This window comes from Thalassophryne amazonica, chromosome 16, assembly GCF_902500255.1.
Source record: "Thalassophryne amazonica chromosome 16, fThaAma1.1, whole genome shotgun sequence".
Taxonomy (NCBI): Eukaryota; Metazoa; Chordata; class Actinopteri; order Batrachoidiformes; family Batrachoididae; genus Thalassophryne; species Thalassophryne amazonica.
In genome coordinates this window covers 82,248,645-82,268,953 of record NC_047118.1, presented here as the reverse complement: position 1 = coordinate 82,268,953, position 20,309 = coordinate 82,248,645, and the positions used below count along the sequence as shown (strand labels likewise).

Sequence of the window (20,309 nt, the reverse complement as noted above, 5' to 3'; positions counted from 1 at the left end):
ACGTTAGTCCGATACAGGTCACTACCCATTTACAGACTGAGACTGTGTAGAGTAAATGTCTTGTCCAATTGCACAAACATTTGTAGCAGCATTCAAGTGCAGGAGCCTCATGTACGAAGCGTGCGTACGCACAAAAACGTGGCCTATGTCCATCTCCATGCTAACGTTCAGATGTATCAAAAGTGAAATAACCGTGGAAATTTGCGGTATGTCACGCAAAAATCCTGGCAAGGGTACCAAATAAACCCTTCCATGTCATGTCCAGTCATTTGTGGCCCACGCACAGTATATACTCTTTTCTGTGTTCATGTTTGATGTGATGGAGAGGGGATTCCCAGGGCCTATTTGTATGAATTTGCATATTCAAATAGGGGCATGGAAAGGGAGGAGCTTGATGTGTGTGCATGTGCACTCAATTTCACATTCAGTGTGATGTACAAACAGAACATGCTTGGATCCATGCGTCCACACACTTTGATACATCTGAATTTTTTTTGTGCTTACACCAGTTTTTGGGTTTTGCCGTACGCCATGTTTCAGTAGGAAATCCATGCAAATCTTTGTACGTGAGGCCCCTAGACTATATATGGGCGGGCCAGTCCCTTATCCACCCAGTTACCCTCTCTACATTTAATAAACTGACAAAGATAGCCTGCAGACGCTTACGCAAAGGAACACGTCCTTTTGAGACTTCTTTGATCAATCAATCAATCAATTTTTTTATATAGCGCCAAATCACAACAAACAGTTGCCCCAAGGTGCTTTATATTGTAAGGCAAGGCCATACAATAATTATGTAAAACCCCAACGGTCAAAACGACCCCCTGTGAGCAAGCACTTGGCTACAGTGGGAAGGAAAAACTCCCTTTTAACAGGAAGAAACCTCCAGCAGAACCAGGCTCAGGGAGGGGCAGTCTTCTGCTGGGACTGGTTGGGGCTGAGGGAGAGAACCAGGAAAAAGACATGCTGTGGAGGGGAGCAGAGATCGATCACTAATGATTAAATGCAGAGTGGTGCATACAGAGCAAAAAGAGAAAGAAACAGTGCATCATGGGAACCCCCCAGCAGTCTACGTCTATAGCAGCATAACTAAGGGATGGTTCAGGGTCACCTGATCCAGCCCTAACTATAAGCTTTAGCAAAAAGGAAAGTTTTAAGCCTAATCTTAAAAGTAGAGAGGGTGTCTGTCTCCCTGATCTGAATTGGGAGCTGGTTCCACAGGAGAGGAGCCTGAAAGCTGAAGGCTCTGCCTCCCATTCTACTCTTACAAACCCTAGGAACTACAAGTAAGCCTGCAGTCTGAGAGCGAAGCGCTCTATTGGGGTGATATGGTACTACGAGGTCCCTAAGATAAGATGGGACCTGATTATTCAAAACCTTATAAGTAAGAAGAAGAATTTTAAATTCTATTCTAGAATTAACAGGAAGCCAATGAAGAGAGGCCAATATGGGTGAGATATGCTCTCTCCTTCTAGTCCCCGTCAGTACTCTAGCTGCAGCATTTTGAATTAACTGAAGGCTTTTTAGGGAACTTTTAGGACAACCTGATAATAATGAATTACAATAGTCCAGCCTAGAGGAAATAAATGCATGAATTAGTTTTTCAGCATCACTCTGAGACAAGACCTTTCTGATTTTAGAGATATTGCGTAAATGCAAAAAAGCAGTCCTACATATTTGTTTAATATGCGCTTTGAATGACATATCCTGATCAAAAATGACTCCAAGATTTCTCACAGTATTACTAGAGGTCAGGGTAATGCCATCCACAGTAAGGATCTGGTTAGACACCATGTTTCTAAGATTTGTGGGGCCAAGTACAATAACTTCAGTTTTATCAGAGTTTAAAAGCAGGAAATTAGAGGTCATCCATGTCTTTATGTCTGTAAGACAATCCTGCAGTTTAGCTAACTGGTGTGTGTCCTCTGGCTTCATGGATAGATAAAGCTGGGTATCATCTGCGTAACAATGAAAATTTAAGCAATACCGTCTAATAATACTGCCTAAGGGAAGCATGTATAAAGTGAATAAAATTGGTCCTAGCACAGAACCTTGTGGAACTCCATAATTAACTTTAGTCTGTGAAGAAGATTCCCCATTTACATGAACAAATTGTAATCTATTAGACAAATATGATTCAAACCACCGCAGCGCAGTGCCTTTAATACCTATGGCATGCTCTAATCTCTGTAATAAAATGTTATGGTCAACAGTATCAAAAGCAGCACTGAGGTCTAACAGAACAAGCACAGAGATGAGTCCACTGTCCGAGGCCATAAGAAGATCATTTGTAACCTTCACTAATGCTGTTTCTGTACTATGATGAATTCTAAAACCTGACTGAAACTCTTCAAATAGACCATTCCTCTGCAGATGATCAGTTAGCTGTTTTACAACTACCCTTTCAAGAATTTTTGAGAGAAAAGGAAGATTGGAGATTGGCCTATAATTAGCTAAGATAGCTGGGTCAAGTGATGGCTTTCTAAGTAATGGTTTAATTACTGCCACCTTAAAAGCCTGTGGTACATAGCCAACTAACAAAGATAGATTGATCATATTTAAGATCGAAGCATTAAATAATGGTAGGGCTTCCTTGAGCAGCCTGGTAGGAATGGGGTCTAATAAACAGGTTGATGGTTTGGATGAAGTAACTAATGAAAATAACTCAGACAGAACAATCGGAGAGAAAGAGTCTAACCAAATACCGGCATCACTGAAAGCAGCCAAAGATAACGATACGTCTTTGGGATGGTTATGAGTAATTTTTTCTCTAATAGTTAAAATTTTGTTAGCAAAGAAAGTCATGAAGTCATTACTAGTTAAAGTTAATGGAATACTCAGCTCAATAGAGCTCTGACTCTTTGTCAGCCTGGCTACAGTGCTGAAAAGAAACCTGGGGTTGTTCTTATTTTCTTCAATTAGTGATGAGTAGAAAGATGTCCTAGCTTTACGGAGGGCTTTTTTATAGAGCAACAGACTCTTTTTCCAGGCTAAGTGAAGATCTTCTAAGTTAGTGAGACGCCATTTCCTCTCCAACTTACGCTTTAAGCTACGAGTTTGTGAGTTATACCACGGAGTCAGGCACTTCTGATTTAAAGCTCTCTTTTTTAGAGGAGCTACAGCATCCAAAGTTGTCTTCAATGAGGATGTAAAACTATTGACGAGATACTCTATCTCACTTACAGAGTTTAGGTAGCTACTCTGCACTGTGTTGGTATATGGCATTAGAGAACATAAAGAAGGAATCATATCCTTAAACCTAGCTACAGCGCTTTCTGAAAGACTTCTAGTGTAATGAAACTTATTCCCCACTGCTGGGTAGTCCATCAGAGTAAATGTAAATGTTATTAAGAAATGATCAGACAGAAGGGAGTTTTCAGGGAATACTGTTAAGTCTTCTATTTCCATACCATAAGTCAGAACAAGATCTAAGATATGATTAAAGTGGTGGGTGGACTCATTTACTTTTTGAGCAAAGCCAATAGAGTCTAATAATAGATTAAATGCAGTGTTGAGGCTGTCATTCTCAGCATCTGTGTGGATGTTAAAATCGCCCACTATAATTATCTTATCTGAGCTAAGCACTAAGTCAGACAAAAGGTCTGAAAATTCACAGAGAAACTCACAGTAACGACCAGGTGGACGATAGATAATAACAAATAAAACTGGTTTTTGGGACTTCCAATTTGGATGGACAAGACTAAGAGTCAAGCTTTCAAATGAATTAAAGCTCTGTCTGGGTTTTTGATTAATTAATAAGCTGGAATGGAAGATTGCTGCTAATCCTCCGCCCCGGCCCATGCTACGAGCATTCTGACAGTTAGTGTGACTCGGGGGTGTTGACTCATTTAAACTAACATATTCATCCTGCTGTAACCAGGTTTCTGTAAGGCAGAATAAATCAATATGTTGATCAATTATTATATCATTTACCACCAGGGACTTAGAAGAGAGAGACCTAATGTTTAATAGACCACATTTAACTGTTTTAGTCTGTGGTGCAGTTGAAGGTGCTATATTATTTTTTCTTTTTTAATTTTTATGCTTAAATAGATTTTTGCTGGTTATTGGTGGTCTGGGAGCAGGCACCGTCTCTACGGGGATGGGGTAATGAGGGGATGGCAGGGGGAGAGAAGCTGCAGAGAGGTGTGTAAGACTACAACTCTGCTTCCTGGTCCCAACCCTGGATAGTCACGGTTTGGAGGATTTAAGAAAATTGGCCAGATTTCTAGAAATGAGAGCTGCTCCATCCAAAGTGGGATGGGTGCCGTCTCTCCTAACAAGACCAGGTTTTCCCCAGAAGCTTTGCCAATTATCTATGAAGCCCACCTCATTTTTTGGACACCACTCAGACAGCCAGCAATTCAAGCAGAACATGCGGCTAAACATGTCAGTGGTGACAAGTTTGAAGACTAAACAAGAAGTTCAGTTTCCTTTGAGCAAACTTTTAGATCATTCCTAATTGGATGAATGAAAACCGTCATCATCATTTACAGAGAAACGTCTGAGGCTTTGGAGTTGACAGAAGACAGACACGAAAGAAATCATGGTGTTTATCGATTCATTGATATCAGTCAATACTGATGCATGCATTATTTTTGGGTATCATCAATCACATTTTCTGTGTGTGTGTGTGTGTGTATACCATTGAACGTTTGAGTATGAAGCATTGTAGATATGAAATTAGCATAATAGCATAATAAATCAGGTTTGGATATGGAGGTCACTGACTTTGACCTCTGTCAGTTATAGTTGAAGTTGATTTCTCAAAGTTTGACTTGAGTTATGGTTTGAGTCCTGGGGTCTCATTTATCAGCCCTTTGTGCATATAGATTTATACTTAAACCGTCCATATGTGTTGTGTGGGCCGCCAGAAGAGGAGGTACTGCTGGCCCACCACCAGAGGGCGCCCTGCCTGAAGTGCGGGCTTCAGGCACGAGAGGGCGCTGCCGCCACGGACACAGCCGGGGGTGACAGCTGTCACTCATTATCTCTTGACAGCTGTCACCCATCTACACTTCATCATCCCACTCCATAAAGACCAGACGTCATCTCCACCTCGTTGCCGAGATATCGTCTACCTTAGGAGGTAATACTCTCAGCCTGAATAATCTGATATTGGTTCCAGTTGATACATCGTTGCAGCTGTCTCCCCGGAGGGCCGGCGTGGGCCGCGACTGCTTCCAGATAAGTGAATAGACAGACGCTGCACGAGTGGGTGTTAGAGGTGGAGGTGGAATTCCCACCGTTGTTGTTACTGGGTGTTCACACACCCACATTTGATTGTCTCTGCTCCTCGCCAGCAGTACCAGATCCGACACGCGGAGACAGTGGCCACCTGGGGTGTTCTGGATTTGGCGGCTCCAGTATTCTCCAGGTTCGGTGGCGGAGGAAATCGTGTGGTTCCGGTTCTTCTCAGGACAGACGTCCTCTATCCTCGAGCCTGCCCACACGTCACCTTTGTTAATTGACTATTGTACATATTCTGTAATCTGCTGTGTTTGGTTGTGCTTTTCACAACAGTAAAGTGTTCATATTTGACTCTTTCATTGTCCGTTCATTTATGCCCCCTGTTGTGGGTCCGTGTCACTACACTTTCACAACACTATGAACAATTCTCCATAAATATGGAATCTAGCACACAATTAGTAATTACGTCAAAGTAGAAACTGACGTGTTGCCTCACTGATGTCAAAACCTACAAAAGATGTGTGAATTTAACACCAGCTATTTAGGCCACCATTTAAAAAATAAAAATGTTTACCATTAATAACCACCTTAATCTTTGCTTGTTACCAATAGACATAAATCAAATAGTTTCCCGACTCAGATCTAAATCAACATTTAATATTTCATTAGCAGACTGCAGCTGTTGAAATATATTAATGGTGCACAAGTGGATTATCACCATCACATGAAACAAATCATATCCCGATTGCAATTTTATATTAAAAATGGGCTCCCATCTTTCTCACTGCTGAAATTTGATTAAGATAGATTTTACTGTACCTTAATAGTGACAATACTGTGGTGACATGACAGGAGGGCAAAGGATTCTGGGACAACTGTAACAATAAATATTTATTGACTTATTCTGCTAATTAGCAATGGGCATGGTGGCCAAGTGGTTAGTCCACTTGTTTCCAGAGTAGAAGGTACTTGGTTCAACTAGAGTGCTTTAATTGAGAGAACAGCATCAACTCAGAACATGGCAACATTTTGGTTCCAACTGTGTTGAACTACTGAATGAACCTTAAATGTTTTCAACATTTTTTAAAATCATTTAACCACATACAGCAACACATCCAGGTACAGCTACTATCAAAATAAATATAAAAATAGTTAAGCTATCAAATTTACATAAATTTAAAATTTATGATGATTTATTTAATTAATTTAAAGCCTGATTTATGCAGCTGCACAGCTGTAACTCTGTGTCATGCAATGACATGCGTGACAGTTTTAAAGTTCTCCGTTTCTGGATTATGCTTTATTATGGACTAATATGACCCTCAACAAGCTTTTCTTTCTACAATCATCACCTCCAACTCAAAGGTAAGCTGCACAATTTCCTCTTTTACTGACTTCGTGCTGTAAAATTGCAGACTTTTCTGATCCATTTGTATTCAGTGTACACACTGCAAAAACTATTAAAATATGATGGCAGACGAAGCAGTAAAAGCAGAAAAGTGTCAAATCACAGCCTTTGTGTCTGATTTAACAGGTGCATGTCAGGCTGCGGGTCTGAGTCTGAGCATCAGGGCAGCACATAAACCAACAAGTACCAGCCTTCCTACTATGAAACCAAATATAAATAAATCCTCAAAGTCCTCCACAGAGAATGGCGCAAAGCATGCGACTCGCCACGTCTCCCAGGCGTCGAGAACGTAGGCCGCAGAGTAGGTTCCATCTGGGCACGCAGGGTCCCCCGGACCTGATCTTCTTGTAGAAAAGATGGTGTCAATAGCATTCAGAGACCAGCTGATCAATTCCATAGTTAATCCAATATAGATTGAAGAATTCACAGTCTGGTGAAGTAGGGGCTTGAAGGTTGGGGCAGAGATAAGGGAGAGAGGAGGAGATGCGACCGCCCTCGCCAGAGTCCCAAGCTGATATGGTGTGGTGAGAGTATTAAGGCTTCTTCAAGCTTATTACAAAAATATCCATAAGTGACTGTGATGTTTAAATGAGGAGGCAACATGGCACCATAAGTAGATGTTCTTTACCCTCAGTGGGTTTTAAAACTCGTGGTGGACAGGTCACCAACCACCTGCTGGCACATTTATTTGATTTATATTTCATAATTTTCATCTCACTGCTGTGACCTCACACAAACACTTCGATCTCCTCTCACAAAAGATGATTTTCTTTGCTCTCTTAGCCATTATTCTGCTGAGGAACACCAGCAACAAACCAGTGTTTTATTACCACGTATGCCTAACTGAAGATGTTCATGAATACAAATGACCATGACTGTACACACGCATGTGCTTTAGAACATATGAAATCAAAGCCTACACATGTTCCCATCAGATTCCAGGTGAGCTCCAGATAGAAATCAGAAAGCAAATTGTTATGTGTCGGACGCAGCTCGGAGAACCGACCAGCGTTTGAAGGACCCAGTATGAAATAAGCAGAGCACGGTACAAAGGCTAACTGAATTTAATACATAACAGTGATCATAATAATAATAACAGGTGCGGTCTGGCGTGGTGCGCTCCCAGCAGCGCTAATGGTCCGGAGCCAGAAGCTGTTTCGGACCCAAGGACCCCGCCGACACCCCCCAGGTGGCCGCAACAACCGAGTCTGTGAAAGAAGGAACCATTATGTGAGTCCACACTCTACACACAGAACACTTAAAGGTGTACAAACAGCAAACACTTCCTGGCTTGATTACTGATCAGCTTCCAACCTGCAGGCATGGAACATCCCGTTCACAAATCACCACCGCAGTGGAAGCTGATACATGACTAACATACAGCTCAATACAATAAGGTGTGAGGGACACCACATTTACTGACTGTATAACTGTTAGTCACAAAATCCAACGTACCTCAGGAAGTGTGCTGACGAGCGTGAGACCTCACCCTCTCCTCTTTCACAGACCGTGCATCAAACCTGGACATTCTCAGCGTCCGCTGCTGATGAGATGGCTCCCAAGACGACGATCTCACCCGTCTGGTCACAAGGTCGAGTCTCTGGCAAATGCACACTGTGCACTTCAGTCTTAAATGCCAACATACTCCAATCCCTCCAGATGCACCTCAGCTGTGAGTCCTGACGAGTCGCAGGTGATCAGGGTGAAGTCCTAACAGCCTCAGCAACACAGCCACTCAGTCCCAAATGCATGCCACCTGGGAGGAAACACAAAAGGCAAACAAACCAGCAGCCAGGCCCCCCCAGCCATACAACAGTACCCCACCCTCACGGGAAGCCCCCCGGCGACCACACACACCCGGCCCAGGAGAAACACCCCCCTCCAGGGACCATGGCTGGAAACCACGTCCGCGTTAGTCCTCCAACAGACTGGTTGAACTGGCTGCATCTTTGCCTTTGTTTCTGACAGTCTTAGCACAGGTGTGGCCAGGAGTTCCTACACCTGTGCGGTCAGCCTTTAACCAAACGTGTGATTAGTCAAAAACAAAACAACCAAAACATCCCCCCCCCCCCTCCCCAGGGGACCGTCCCATCAAACCCCAGGGAAGGGGAGAAAGGAAAAACAACCCAAACCTACAAACAAAAATACTAAAACACCCCCCCCCCCCCCCCCCCCCCCCCCCCCCCCCCCAGAGGACCGTTCCATCAAACCCCAGGGAAGGGGAGAAAAGAAAAACAACCCACATGTAAACACACAAACAAAAATGCCAAAAGACCCCCCCCTCCTCCCCCAAACGACACGCAGGGACCAACACCCCCCAGAGGGCCACCCGCCAGCTCCAGGAGTAATAACCACGGCCGAGGTCCCTCTGGGATCCACCGTCACCCACGGGGACTACCAGCGCCCCCCAGAGGACCACTCGTCAACCCCAGGAGACGCCTCCCCACACGACCAATGGACCCAGCCCCGGCCGCCCACGGCTAGATGGACCCAACGCCCTTTCCCCCCCAGAGGACACCACAGTCAAACCCTGAGGGTGGAAACTGGGGGAGGAAAAAAACAAAACAAAAACCCCAAACCCCCCCCCCCCCCCCCCTCCCGGGTGCAGAGGCCACCTGGGAAACGCCCAGTACAACCTAACTGCACCCCTCCAGCAATGCCGACACTACGGCACCCCCGGCTGGAGTCAGAGGAGAAGAGAGGGCATAAAAAACAAAAAGAAAAAAAAACAACCCAAATACCACCCCATCACCCCCCAGGGGACCGTTCCATCTAACCCCGGGGAGGGGGGAAACAAAAAGAAACAAAAGAAAAAAAAAAACACCAACACACAGTTGTTTGGGTCCCCATCTTTCTTTTTTTTTTGTTTTTTTTTTTTGTGTAACAAAGGCCGCAGGATCACACCCCCAGACAAACAGTGGACAACAAAAAAAAACAAAAGCCCACACAAAAACCCACTCAAAAAACACCCACACAAAATGAACCAACACAAAACAAATCAGTGAGTTATACCGTCAAGCTCAACCACATGGAACACACCTGTTCCTACTCAAGAGCTTGACGGTACCGTGATTCAGTCACCACAAGGGGGAACCAGAGTGCTAAAAAATGAAAAACCCCCTTTGGTGACAAAAAACAAACGAGCTGCATCCTCGTGCGCAGCTGTGTGCAACACAACCAAAATGTGCTCAACTAAATAACGCCGGAGCTGAAACAACAGACGCAGTAGTTACCTTTTATCCGGGGAAACGGGGCTACGACTGTAGCACAGGAAGCCCAGCGACCTGTGCTAACAGAGCTCCGCCGTGCGCGTGAACCCATTACAAACGCACTCTTGCAGCTCCCGTTTAAGCCTCTTATCCGGTCGGAGTGTGACGCGAAGCTGTCGCCAGTCACACTCCACCACGACCCACGGATAAGGCACAAACACAGGACACGGCTGCAAGAGAGCACAAATTAGTATCCAGTAATGGGTTCTCAAACACGCACCTTCCGGGCGGAGAGCCCCGCAACTGATCCGGATAACCACTGAACGTCTGCTGCCGCCTTCCCGGCGCGTTACCGTCTCTGCTACCGCTGGGTCCGTGATGTTTGGCCAGAGGACTACTGTTATGTGTCGGACGCAGCTCGGAGAACCGACCAGCGTTTGAAGGACCCAGTATGAAATAAGCAGAGCACGGTACAAAGGCTAACTGAATTTAATACATAACAGTGATCATAATAATAATAACAGGTGCGGTCTGGCGTGGGGCGCTCCCAGCAGCGCTAATGGTCCGGAGCCAGAAGCTGTTTCGGACCCAAGGACCCCGCCGACACCCCCCAGGTGGCCGCAACAACCGAGTCTGTGAAAGAAGGAACCATTATGTGAGTCCACACTCTACACACAGAACACTTAAAGGTGTACAAACAGCAAACACTTCCTGGCTTGATTACTGATCAGCTTCCAACCTGCAGGCATGGAACATCCCGTTCACAAATCACCACCGCAGTGGAAGCTGATACATGACTAACATACAGCTCAATACAATAAGGTGTGAGGGACACCACATTTACTGACTGTATAACTGTTAGTCACAAAATCCAACGTACCTCAGGAAGTGTGCTGACGAGCGTGAGACCTCACCCTCTCCTCTTTCACAGACCGTGCATCAAACCTGGACATTCTCAGCGTCCGCTGCTGATGAGATGGCTCCCAAGACGACGATCTCACCCGTCAGGTCACAAGGTCGAGTCTCTGGCAAATGCACACTGTGCACTTCAGTCTTAAATGCCAACATACTCCAATCCCTCCAGATGCACCTCAGCTGTGAGTCCTGACGAGTCGCAGGTGATCAGGGTGAAGTCCTAACAGCCTCAGCAACACAGCCACTCAGTCCCAAATGCATGCCACCTGGGAGGAAACACAAAAGGCAAACAAACCAGCAGCCAGGCCCCCCCAGCCATACAACACAAATGACATCAAAAAGAGGCGGGGCTGAAGCTGACAGTGACCTTGCCACTGGTGACACCCATTCATGGGATGGAATATTTTGCCGCCTGCTTTCTGCGATCTGCATCAGCGTTAACACAAACAGCCTCACGGCAGCTTAACCGCACTGAAGTTTAACCGGCAAGCTTGCTGGTGACCCGATCAGCTTCCCGATGATTTCTATCGGTGTTGAAATTTTGAACCGTCCACAATTTTGTTCCTGATTATCCCGATGATCCTGACACTCCACATGGAGTGTCATGTATGCTTGCAGATGGATTGTGGCCGAGTTGGTGATGATCCCATGAGTTTACTGTTTTGAATTTTTTTCTATCAGGAAGCCAACCGCAACCTAAGGGAACACATGTAGACAGGCGGTTTTATCAATAACTGATCCTTGAACATCTGCCTCTTTGACAAATGTGGATTTTTTTGTACTTACACACATACTAATACTGATGGTACTGATGATACATACTGATGGTTCTTGGTCCAGCGAGACATCGGCATCAATTTGACCAGGTAGCCCTTAGCTTAGGTTCGTGTGTCATACATCATACGGACAAAGTGAGGAACCTTGGGGTAATTTTTGATCCTACATTATCCTTTTACCTCCACATTAACAATATTATGAGGACTGCTTTCTTCCACCTGCAAAATATAGCGAAGATTCGTCCCATCCTGTCTATGGCTGATGCTGAGACCCTGATTCACGCATTTATCTCTTCTAGATTGGACTACTGCAATGTTCTATTTTCTGGTTTACCGCAGTCCAACATTAGGGGTCTCCAATTGGTTCAAAATGCTGCTGCCAGACTTTTGATATGAATCAGAAGGTTTGACCACATTACACTCATTGGCATCTCTTCACTGAGACTCGTCCTGTCTCTCTGAGATCAGATTTTAAGGTTCTGTTACTGGCCTATAAAATTATTCACGGACTGGCACCTCCCTACCTGGCTGACCTGGTTAAGCCCTACGTACCGGCTAGGGCTTTGCGTTCATAGGGTGTAGGACTACTGTGTGTTCCTCAGGTGAATAAAAAGTCTGTGGGTCACAGAGCTTCCTCTTATCGTGCACCTGCTCTGTGGAACGATCTCCCTGCACAGATAAGGCAGTCGGACTCTGTGGAGATTTTTAAGTCTAGATTGAAGACCCAACTCTTTTCCCTGTTTTATCATTAGTATTTTATGTTATTGTGTGTTTTTTTTATTCTGTTTACTTTTTTATGTTTTGATCCTTTTATGGGTTTTTTTATGGTGTGTGGTTTTATTTCTTTTAAAAAAATATGTTTATCTCCTTGTTGATTTCAGGCATTTTATGCACCTTTTATAGGACAGTGATGGTAGCGCAGCGGTAAAGTTTCTGTCTGGCAATCAGAGCTTTTGTAAATTACAGGTTCAAATCCCGTTGGTGGTATGTTTTTTTCCACAGCAGCTGCGCGATGTGGTTCCACATGCTCTAGCTGCTTGCACTGTGTTCACGCCTGCCTGACTGCGTGTCTCTCCCGACGCTGGCTTGATTGTTTTCATGTGGGCTGTTTCACCGTGATTTGCCCTGATTCCTACTTACTCATGCTATGTGTGAAGGAGCCCTAAACAATGAACCGCCAATGAAACAAAACAGGTGAGCTCAAATAAGGACACAACTAATGAGACAGGTGCACAGAACTAAGGCAGGAATTAAACATGTGCATGGACAATAAACAGAGGATAACGTGATAGACAAATCAAACAAGGCCGGGAAACAACAACACAGCGGCAAGGTTACCAGCTCTCACACATCTTGCGTTACACTCACACATTCAGCATCAGTCTCATGCTCTCACGCACAAGCAAGAAATGTCACGCCAAAATAAAAATTTCTCCTGTTAATCTTCTGTTGAGGACTAGATTAGACCAGACCAGACCACAGTGCATTGCTTGTTAATGAAAGGAGAGGAGTTGAAGGCGCACACACGAAACAGCTGTTAACATCTGCGAACAACATTCTGACTGCAGTATTCTCTGATTGTTGATTCGCTGAAAACCTTTCACCTGATCCCTCAGCTGCGTGTGAAGAGTTCAGAAAGCGTTTGAGCAAAGCTTCGGAGCTTGTTTCTGAGTTGGTCACTTTTTGGATGACAAAGGTAAGCCAATAAAATAGCCTAACAAATCGAATAATCTATTGTCTAATAAAATTGGGTTGTCACTACAGACATAGCCTAATCAGTGTGTTGACACAGTAGGCTACAGACGTAACTAGTTGCAAACTAGGTAATTTAAAGGACGTGTCGTACTTTACTTAATGTCCTGGTTAGCAAATATTTATGATTGTAAGTCTATCTGTGCACATATGTGTGTGGCTCTGTATGTGTGTCCACAGTGAAGGTGGGGCTTTCTGGGTAGTGGATTTGTGTGTGTCACCACCAAAAACTGGAGCGCACACTTCTTACATGATCCATTACGTTCATTAACCGCATAAGAAACCATATTATTATAGACATTTGTAATAACATGCTCAGAAAGGACCCATCGGTCATGCTAATGTCAGCTGTTAGCATCACAGTATTTAATGCTAGCCACTTCTAAAAGATGATGTTTTCAAGACACGTGAATGATTAAATCCATCATGTCATCATCCATCATCACTACGGGCACCTCTGCCAGCAGTAAAAATCCTCAGTCTGTGCTCACCAGCCTTTCAATGAGCTCAATGCACGGCTGAAGGTCCAGGCCAAAGTCAATGAAATTCCACTCGATTCCCTCCCTCTTGTACTCCTCCTGCTCCAGGATGAACATGGTGTGGTTGAAGAGTTGCTGCAGACGCTCATTAGTGTAGTTGATACAGAGCTGCTCGAATGAGTTGTCCTGAGGAAAACAAATGCAACAGATGTGATTTTTTTTTAAGGCAGACATAACGAGCAATCTGAGATTTCTGACATCCGCCAATCTGGATCTGGACCACCTCCAAAATTCAACTGCAACTCCACATTTCATGGAAAAATGTAGCAGTGCCCCCCCAACCCTCATGACCATAGGTGAGAGTAGGAAAGAAGATTGACCAGTAGATCGAGAGCTTCGCCTTTTGGCTCAGCTCCCTTTTCGTCACAACAGTACGGTAGAGCGAATGCAATACTGCCCCTGCTGCGCCAATTCTCCAGCCAATCTCATGCTCCATTGTGCCCTCACTCATGAACAAGACCTGAGGTACTTGAATGCCTTCACTTGGGGCAAGACCGCATTCCCTACCCAGAGAAGGCAACCCATCGGTTTCCTGCTGAGAACCATGGCCTCAGATTTAAAGGTGCTGATCCTCATCCCAGCCGCTTCACACTCAGCTGTGAACTGATCCAGTGAGAGTTGGAGGTCACAGGCTGATGAAGCCAACAGGACCACATCATCTGCAGAAAGACGAGCAGATGTGCTTTGGAACCTTCCGCACTGAAACCAAGCATACTAACCACTTGGCCACCCCTCCTGCCTTTGGCTTTCTTTTGTACTATAATTAAAATATGCAACTTCAGTGATTGCTCCTCTATTCTATATCATGTCTTAGTACTTTTAAAAGGAATTAAACAGCTACTTGTGTCTTCCCGGCACTAATACCATGTTAAATTATCTTTGAATTATAGTTACAGTTGTGCTCAAACCTTTACATACAATGGCAGAATTTTAGATTTTTTTGGTCATTTTTCAGAGAATATGAATGACAACACAAAAACATTTTGCACTAATGGTTTGTGGTTGTGTGAAGCCATTTATTGCCAAACAACTGTCTTTACTCTTTTTAAATCATAATGACAACAGAAACTAACCAAATAACCCTGATCAAAAGTTTACATACCCTGGTGATTTGGGCCTGATAACATGCACACAAGTTGACAAAAATGGGTTTGAATGGCTACAAAAGGTAACCATCCTCACTTGTGATCTGTTTGCTTGTAATCAGTGTGTGTGTATAAAAGGTCAGTGAGTTTCTGGGCTCCTGAGAGACCCTTGCAGCTTTAAACCAGTGCTGTACTGATGTTTCTGGTTTCTGAGTCATAGGGAAAGAAAAAGAATTGTCAAAGAAAAGGTAATTGAACTGTGTAAAACAGGAGTGAGATATAAAGTGATATCCAAGGGACTGAGAATGTCAATCAGCTGTGTTAAAAGTCTAATTAAGAAGTGGAAAATGAGGGATTCTGTTGGAACCAAACCATGGTCAGGTAGACCAACAAAAATGTCAGCAACAACTGCCAGAAACCCACAAATAACATCACCTGAAATACAGGACTATCTGAAACAAAGTGGTGTGGCTGTTTCAAGATCCACAATAAATGTTGTGTGGGCCGCTGAAGAGGAGGTACTGCTGGCCCACCACCAGATGGCGCCCTGCCATTCTGGAACCTTTTAGCCTCTGGAGGGCGTACTGGCCTGTTGGCCCTTTTTAGTACCACCAGGTGCGCACCGTTAGGCTGTCATCAGCTGTCATCCATCACCTCATCATCACTCCATAAAAGCCTGGGAAAGACACCATAACTCTGCCGAGTTATCAGCTTACCCAACAGGTAAACCAACTCAGCCCTTTTGTGCCGTACGCACATTCATTGCTACTGAAGTCTATGCAGTTGTGTTTTTGTATACTTTCAGCTTGTAGCTGGGTTTGTGGAAGTTTGGAGGAGCTGGCATCTCCACTCCTCACTTCTTACTTCCTGAGTATAACAATTGACACTGCATGTTCTCTAGTTTTCCTCTGCACACTGGGAGTTACTGGACTTTCTCTCAGGAGGATTACTGTGTTTTTGCTGACTGTTTGCTGGGTGTACACACACCCACCTAATCTGTTTTTTGCTCCTGCCAGCAGTACCGGTCCCGACAACCTTGAGCGGGTGGCCACCTGGGGAATCAGGACTTGGCGGTTCTGGTGTGTTGCAGACCTCCGTCTGGCGGTGGAACTACGTGGGTCCCGGCTCTTCTCTGGATAGGCATCTCCTACCCTCGGGCCTGCCCACGTGTCACCATTTGTTATTTAATTGGACTTTGCATATTTGGAACCCTGTTTGCACCTTTGCATAATAAATTGTGATTTATTGGAATTCCTATTGACTGCTCATTTACGCCCCCTAACGTGGGTCCGTGCATTCACTTTCTCAACAATAAGAGGCACTTGAAGAAAAAAACAAACAAAAAAAATAACAGAAGAAAGCCATTGGTGCATAAATACCACAAAGTATCCTGTTTAAAATACGCCAAACAGCACAGAGAACAAAGTCATTTAGAGTGATGAGACCAAAGTTTAACTTTTTTGGCCCCAACCATGAACATTACATTTAGAGAGGAGTCAATAACGCCTATGATGAAAGGTACACCATTCCTACTGTGAAGCACGGAGGTGGATCACTCGTGTTTTGGGGATGTAGCTACAAAGGCACAGGAAACCTGGTCAAAATTGATGGGAGGATGAATGCAGTATGTTATCAGAAAATTCTGGAGGAAGATTTGCACTCATCAGCCCAGAACATGCGCACAGGATGTACTTGGATGTTCCAACGTGACAACGATCCAAAACACAGGGCCAATTGACCTGTCACTGGCTACAGCAGAATAAAGTGAAGGTTCTGGAGTGGCCATCTCAGTCTCCTGACCTCAGTATCATTGAGCCACTCAGGGGAGATCTCAAATCTGCAGTTCATGCAAGACAGCCCACAAATTCACAGGAACTGGAGGCTTTTTGCCAAGAAGAATGGACAGCTTTACCATCAGAGAAAATGAAGAGCCTCATCCACAACTACAACAAAAGACTCCAAGCTGGCATTGATGTTAAAGGGGGCAATACACAGTATTACGAACTGGGGTATGTAAACTTTTGATCAGGGACATTTGGGTAGTTTCTGTTGTCATTATGATTTAAAAAGAATAAACAGTTGTTTGGCAATAAATGGCCTCACATGATCACTAACCATGAGTAAAATAAAGTTTTTGTTTTATCATTCATATTCTCTGAAAGACATTCCACGTCCCAACAGCGAGGGGCTGTGAGCATGGACCGGGCCGCCGGGCCACCTGCCCTTGACTGCCACCCAATCCTCTCTGCACCTGACCCCCATGGCCCCCTCTGCAGGTGGTGAACCCACAGGAGGGCGGGCCCACGTCGCTCTTTCGGGCTGAGCCCGGCCGGGCCCCATGAGCTAAGGCCCGACCACCAGGCGCTGTGGGACTGTCTTGGCTGACACGCCTCTGCAACATCGCGTGGCGATTGGGGACAGTGCCTCTGGATTGGCAGACCGGAGTGGTGGTCCCTCTGTTTAAGAAGGGGGACTGGAGGGTGTGTTCCAACTATAGGGGGATCACACTCCTCAGCCTCCCCGGTAAGGTCTATTCCAGAGTACTGGAGAGGAGAATTCGACCGACAGTCGAACCTCGGATTCAGGAGGAGCAGTGTGGTTTTCGTCCTGGTCGCGGGACGCTGGACCAGCTCTACACGCTCCATCGGGTGCTCGAGGGTTCATGGGAGTTCGCCCAACCAGTCCACATGTGTTTTGTGGATCTGGAGAAGGTGTTTGACCGTGTCCCTTGGGGCACCCTGTGGGGAGTGCTCTGGGAGAATGGGGTCCGGGGTCCTTTGCTAAGGGCTATCCGGTCCCTGTACGACCGCAGCAGCAGCTTGGTTCGCATTGCCGGTAGTAAGTCAAACCTGTTTCCAGTGCACGTTGGCCTCCGCCAGGGCTGCCCTTTGTCACCGGTTCTGTTCATTATTTTTATGGACAGAATTTCTAGGCGCAGCCAGGGTGTAGAGGGGGTCTGGTTTGGGAACCACAGAATCTCGTGTCTGATGTTTGCGGACGATGTGGTTCTGTTGGCTTCGTCAAATCAGGACCTTCAGCGTGCACTGGGGAGGTTTGCAGCCGAGTGTGAAGTGTCCGGGATGAAAATCAGCACCTCCAAATCCGAGGCCATGGTTCTCGACTGGAAAAAGGTGCTTTGCCCTCTTCAGGTCGGTGGAGTGTCCTTGCCTCAAGTGGAGGAGTTTAAGTATCTCGGGGTCTTGTTCACGAGTGAGGGACGGATGGAGCGTGACATTGATAGACGGATCGGTGCAGCATCTGCAGTGATGCGGTCGCTGTATCGGACCGTCGTGGTGAAGAGAGAGCTGAGTAGGGGGCAAAGCTCTCGATTTACCGATCGATCTACGTTACGATCCTCACCTATGGTCATGAGATTTGGCTCATGACCGAAAGAACGAGATCGTGAGTACAAGCGGCCGAGATGAGTTTCCTCTGCAGGGTGGCTGGGCGCTCCCTTCGAGATAGAGTGAGGAGCTCGGTCACTCGGGAGGAGCTCGGAGTCGAGGCGTTGCTCCTCCACGTCGAAAGGAGTCAGTTGAGGTGGCTCTGGCATCTTTTCCGGTTGCCCCTGGACGTCTCGCTGGAGAGGTGTTCTGGGCACATCCCATTGGGAGGAGGCCCCGGGGACGACCCAGGACACGCTGGAGGGACTACATCTCTCGGCTGGCTTGGGAACGCCTTGGGGTTCCCCCGGAGGAACTGGGGGAGGTGTGTGCGGATCAGGAGGTCTGGGCGGCTTTGCTTGAGCTGCTGCCCCCGCGACCCGACTCTGGATAAAGCGGAAGAAAATGGATGGATGGATTCTCTGAAAAATGGCCAAAAAAAAAAAAAAAATCTAAAATTCTGCCAGGGTATGTATTCTTTTGAGCACAACTGTATATCTTTAAAAAGTATTCAAAACAGTGTGTGAGGATGCAAAACTACTTTTGAAAATATTTATCCATAAAATAATCACTTCGCATTGTGAGTGATGACTCATTGTGTCAGGACACAGAGTGAGATGTCTGTTCAGTCATCAGCTATATTTCTAAAATACTGCATTACTATCAGTGAGTTCTAATCAGATAAATTTGTACAAATGAACAAAAAGATCACAAACATCTGCAGTTCTTTCAGCTTCTCCCTTTTTTGCTGGTTCAACACCAACCCTGTCCATCTTCTGTGTAATGTAATGTGGAGCCGGTGCTTTAATTTGGGGTTTTCTGCATTGTTATAGTTTACTTTCATCATTGCCATTTATTCTATTATTATTGAAGTTTATTTTGTTTAGTGCTTTGATTCCCAGGAAAGCCCTATATAAATAAATCAGATATATAATCATTATTATAATGAACGTGTGATTTTTCGGTTTATGAGACGCAACTATGTTTAAGGTGCGGGTCCTCCCAAACGGGTAAGTTAAGAAAAAAAGGCAACATACTTTGGAAAATAAGGTAACATTTCTTAATAAATAAAGAAATTAGTATTTTCAGTGAAAATCACCTCAAAGATCTCAAAGCCTGCAATGTCCAGGATGCCCAGAAAGGAGGCAGATTGTCTCTTACTCTTGTCCAGTGTCTTGTTGACCCTGGCCAGGATCCAGCGAAACAGACGCTCGTACATGGCTTTAGAGAGCGCCTCCACCGCAAAGTCAGCCTGATGGGTACAGGGGCGAGAAAGATGGAGGAACAAACGCACTGTTAAGATACAGCTGTTTATTAAGTGACAACATCAAATAAAGTGCACTGTAAGTGCAGTTTTGATGTAACACCACATAAGCCTTTAAAGGCAATTACTGTCAAAGTGCCTTTTTTTGTTTAAGTGGCAGCTCATGAATCCCATTACATATAACCAAGGCTTTGACCGATTCATATAACATCTGTCCAGTCTTCTATCACAGGACCCCTATTACTACTAAAAATTAACTTTTATATTTTAATTTAATTTAAAGCATCCTTTAATGATGCTTAAAATTAAAAGATTGTATTGTAAAAAGGGGCAGAAAATATAAGACTTGTTCTTCTCTCTACTCCTTTTCATTCAGTGTCTTGTAATGTACTCATTTCTGCTTTTCTTTTAAATGAATGAAAGAAATATTGAAAAAAAATTGCTCTTCACCATTGATTAGTAACAGTGAAGAACCTCATTTATTGACTGACATCTGAAACACTTCAAGTTCTAAAGTCAAAAATATTAAATGGAAAATTCTGTCATCCCATTTTTGCAAGAACACAACATGAACTGTAAAGTGACATATGGTCTTATCACAGCTACAGAATGAGGTGTATGTTTGAGGTGTATGTTCTTGAGTCTACCTGCTGCTTGGTCTGTGCCTTCTGCACCACCTCTCTGCCCACTTTAATCCGTGGGGTGAGGATGGCCCGTGTGAAGTCGGTCACGCTGATGCCTTGCAGGTGGCAGACCTTCTGGGCGGCTGTGGTTGAAGTGGAAGATGG

The 20,309-nt window shown here is 45.0% G+C and overlaps 1 protein-coding gene across 1 annotated transcript in view; it reads right to left on the bottom strand.

Moving 5' to 3' along the window:
- Positions 1-20,309, bottom strand: part of LOC117528774 (myosin-11-like) — a 392,454-nt gene that overhangs the window by 300,241 nt on the left and 71,904 nt on the right. Inside the window, 3 exon segments of the mRNA XM_034191402.1 lie at positions 13,742-13,915; positions 19,357-19,509; positions 20,169-20,287. Coding sequence (XP_034047293.1) covers positions 13,742-13,915; positions 19,357-19,509; positions 20,169-20,287 — 446 coding nt within the window.